General features: G+C 44.1%; 1 protein-coding gene across 1 annotated transcript; it reads left to right on the plus strand.

Annotated features, from left to right (window-relative positions):
• Positions 1 to 70: 70 nt before the first annotated feature.
• On the plus strand, positions 71 to 967 carry LOC146556297 (olfactory receptor 6N2-like). The gene has a single exon (XM_085249621.1). It carries the CDS (start codon positions 71 to 73, stop codon positions 965 to 967), a length of 897 nt encoding a protein of 298 aa, XP_085105747.1.
• The last annotated feature ends 3,557 nt before the right edge of the window (positions 968 to 4,524 follow it).

Consider the following 4,524-nt stretch of genomic DNA (forward strand, 5'->3'; position numbering starts at 1 on the left):
TTTCATTTGTTATTCATGAATACAGTTTATGTAATCTAGTTCCATGGTCAATAACATTTTTGTTCATTCAATGGATGTTGAATTAAATGTAACATTGTTAACTCTTGGTGGGTTTGCAGAATTGCACAAATACAGGTATCTCTATTTTGTGATACTCTGCTTTAATTCGACTATAGTGTGCCTTATTTGGACTTGCAAAAACCTTCACGAGCCAATGTACATTTTTATTGCAGCTTTGTTAATCAACTCTGTTCTTTACAGCATGATTATCTATCCGAAGCTTTTATCTGATGTTTTGTCTGAAAAACAGATTATATCGTATACGCTTTGTCTTTTCCAAGGATTTTTATATTACACCTCAGCTGGGTCAGAGTTTTTACTGTTGGCAGCAATGGCATATGACAGGTATGTGTCTATATGCAAACCCCTGCAATATCCAGTTATAATGAATAGAATAACTATATATGTCTCTCTAGTTTTAGCTTGGCTTATACCTGCTTTTGAGACAGCAGTGTCAGTTGTGTTGTATTCTGAAGTAAAACTCTGTAGCTTTACTCTGACAGGAATTTTTTGTAACAATTCAGGATACAAGCTTCAGTGTGTGACCTCAGTGGCAATATCTGTATATGGTGTGGTCATGTTGATAAATATTGCCCTTCTACCTTTGCTTTTCATACTTTTTACATACATCAGGATTGTTAGAGTATCTTACCAAAGTTGCAGAGAAGTGAGGAAAAAAGCTGTAAAGACATGTTTACCCCACTTGCTGGTGTTAATCAACTTTTCCTGTTTTATTGTTTTTGATGTAATTATAGTTCGACTGGAATCTGATCTATCAAAAACTCTTCGCTTAATACTGACTTTTCAGTCAATTTTATTCCATCCTCTTTTAAATCCAATTATATATGGACTCAAAATGAATGAAATTTTTAAAAACCTCAAGATATTGTTTTGTCATGTTAAATAACACTGGTATTGCTGCCCTATTATCAAATGTATGAGATTTCATCGGCAATTGTAATGCAAGTTAGATAATGGATAATTATGCCATGGCATTTATATAAATGTTAATGCCTGCTATTCTAGCGATGACATAAGTGATGGTCATAAAGCAAAGATAAACATTTTCTTAAACTGTTGCTAGTAAAATTTGATGTCTAAACAGCTTATTTGCCTGCATTTCACATTTTCCTTTTTTTTGGTTAGAGATTATTATTTACTATTGTTGGTTGTAAATGCTCAAAAACAGTTTATTAAAATAAATCAAATTCTACCAGTCTCTCAGTGATGCAGAACGCCCTCTTTAGTATTGTCACTGACATATCAATGTCAATGAAAGGGAGAAAAAAATTCTTTTTTTTTCAAATTCAAATTATGGTAGCACTTTCTATGCAATTACCGAAGTAATAACCACTTAATATCAAGCATCATATCTGCAAAGATGAACAGGCACATGCGCGGGGCACAGAAAAGAATTGGCAAGAATACCAGAAGCACAAAACACTATCTCCTGGTAGACCGTGTAGTCACCCCAGACTGCAAGGCCAGATTGGTTAATCTGTGCACCGCTTGGATTAATACAAGAAGGCCCATGACTCGATGCCCATATGCAGATCAACTGGATGCTAAGAGCCTTCATCAAGAACTCAAACTCAATGGGGATGTGGCGTACAACACTTGAGGCCAACTTCAAGCAATAATCAGCCATCTCCTCTACAAGATGACATCAAGCTGTAAATGGACTGATTCTTATATAGCACTTTTCTACTCCCTCGGAGTACTCAAAGCACCGTATACAACATGCCTCATTCACACCCACTCGTACAAGCTCTTCTAAACACAAGTGCAAACTAACCTACATTCACACTCCCAATAAACGCATCAGAGGGCAAGTTGGGGTTAGTATCTTGCCCAAGGATATTTGACATGCAGACTGGGGAAGCCAAGGATCGAACCACCAACCTTCCAATCAGTAGCTGATCTGCTCTACCATCTGAACCACAGCCACCCCTTGTATTCCAAGAGTCATTGATTCACTAATCCACACCATCAGGATATACATTGGAATGTTGTTCAGACTAGAGAAGTGTAGTCGGATGGTTTACCCAGTATTTTTCTTGCTAATGTCCATTCTCTGGCAAACAAAATGGATGAGATACGGCTCTCCATCACTAACAACAGACGGATTATGGACTCAAATGTCATGTTTTTCACCAAAACATGGTTGAACAACAGCTGCCCGGACAATGCTATCGAGTTAGCAGGACGCCACACACACCGAGCCGACAGGCTAGCAGATGACTCCGGCAAGACCAGAGGTGGAGGTTTGTGCATTTATATTAACAATGCTTGGTGCATGAACTCCACTACTACTGAGAGTCACTGCTCACCTAATGCGGAGTTTTTAATGGTCAAATGCAGACCTTATTATCTCCCCAGAGAACTCACTTCGATCATACTCACTGCCGTGTATATACCCCCCGACGCTAATGCTAGGTTGGCCATGAAAGAACTTTCTGCAGCCATTAACAAACACCAGAATAAACACCCCGAGGCTGCTTTTATTGTTGCTGGCGACTTCAACCACACCAACTTAAAGACAGTCCTCCCCAGATTCCACCAACATGTCTCCTGCCACACCAGAGGAGACAAGACTTTAGACCATGTGTATTCCAACCTGGCTGGAGCCTACAAAGCCACACCCCTCCCCCACATTGGACAATCGGACCATCTCTCCCTGTTCCTCACACCTAGGTATTCACCACTCATCCAACGTGTGAAACCTGCTGTGAGGACAATTAAAGTGTGGCCAGAGGGGACAGACGCAGTGCTCCAGGACAGATTTAAAAACACAGACTGGAATATGTTCACCCACACAGACCTGGACCAGTACGCCTCATCTGTACTGGATTACATCTCCAAAACCACAGACAGTGTCACCACCCAGAAACGGATTACCATGTACCCCAACCAGAAGCCTTGGATGAACCAGGATGTTCATCTCCTCCTGAAGGCCCGCAACACCGCCTTTAGGTCAGGAGATGCACACGCCTACAGCACAGCCAGGGCTAATCTAAAGAAGGGCATCAAAAAAGCCAAACACCATTACAAAAAGAAGGTAGAAGAACACTTCTCCAACTCCAACCCCCGACGCATGTGGCAAGGACTCCAGACCATCACAGACTACAGGACCACCAAACCCTCCCCCGCATCCTCTGATGTCTCCTTCCTCAACGAGCTCAACAACTTTTATGCTCGTTTTGAGCGAGGGAACCCCACAACCGCAACCAAAGCAGACATGACGCCAGACCACCAACCTCTGACTCTCTCCCCCACTGATGTAGGAGCGGTGCTGAGCAGGATCAATGTCCACAAGGCTGCAGGCCCTGATGGCATCCCCGGGCGTGTTCTCAGAGCGTGTTCTGGGGAGCTTGCAGGAGTGCTCACAGACATATTCAATCTGTCCTTGGGCCACGCTGTGGTACCGCCCTGCTTCAAATCCACCTCCATCGTCCCGATACCCAAAAACTCCAACCCATCTTGCCTCAATGATTACCGCCCAGTAGCACTCACCCCCATCATCACTAAGTGCTTAGAGCAGCTGGTCCTAGCACACTTCAAATCCTGTCTCCCCCCCACCATGGACCCCCACCAATTCGCATACCGCCAGAACAGGAGCACAGAGGATGCAGTCTCCATCGCACTGCACTCTCTCCTCTCACACCTGGACAACAACAACACCTACGCCAGAATGCTGTTTATAGACTTCAGTTCAGCATTCAATACAATCCACCCCTCACAACTCATCAGGAAACTGACAGACCTGGGCATCAGTTCCATCATCTGCAAATGGTTACTGGACTTCCTGACCAACCGCCCCCAACATGTCCGGCTGGATAACCGATGCTCATCTACAATCACGATGAACACTGGTGTACCACAAGGCTGTGTGATGAGCCCTTTCCTCTACTCCCTCTTCAGCCACGACTGCAGACCTGCTGATGGTTCCAACACCATCATTAAGTTTGCAGATGACACCACGGTGATTGGCCTCATCAGTGACAACGATGAGGCCGCCTACAGGGAGGAGGTGGATCGTCTGGCTGAGTGGTGCGACAGAAACAACCTGCTGCTTAACACCGAGAAGACCAAGGAGCTCATCGTGGACTACAGGAGGAATGCTGACCCACATCCACCATCCACATTAAGGGGACGGCTGTGGAGCGTGTGAGCAGCTTCAAGTTCCTGGGAGTCCACATCACCGAGGATCTCATCTGGACGACCAACTGCTCCAAGCTGGTCAAGAAGGCTCACCAGCGCCTCTTCTTCTTGAGGACTCTGAGGAAGAACCACCTGTCCTCAGACATCCTGGTGAACTTTTTTTTTTTTTTTTTTTTTTAAGTTAAAAAAAAAAAAAAAAAATCCTGGTGAACTTCTATCGTTGCACCATCGAGAGCATCCTGACCAACTGTATAACAGTCTGGTATGGGAACTGCTCTGCCTCGGACCGGAAGGCGTTGCAGA

This window comes from Mchenga conophoros, linkage group LG16 (assembly GCF_057382185.1).
Source record: "Mchenga conophoros isolate Kocher_MC1m ecotype Shallow Benthic linkage group LG16, M_conophoros_male_GT1.1, whole genome shotgun sequence".
Classification (NCBI taxonomy): domain Eukaryota; kingdom Metazoa; phylum Chordata; class Actinopteri; order Cichliformes; family Cichlidae; genus Mchenga; species Mchenga conophoros.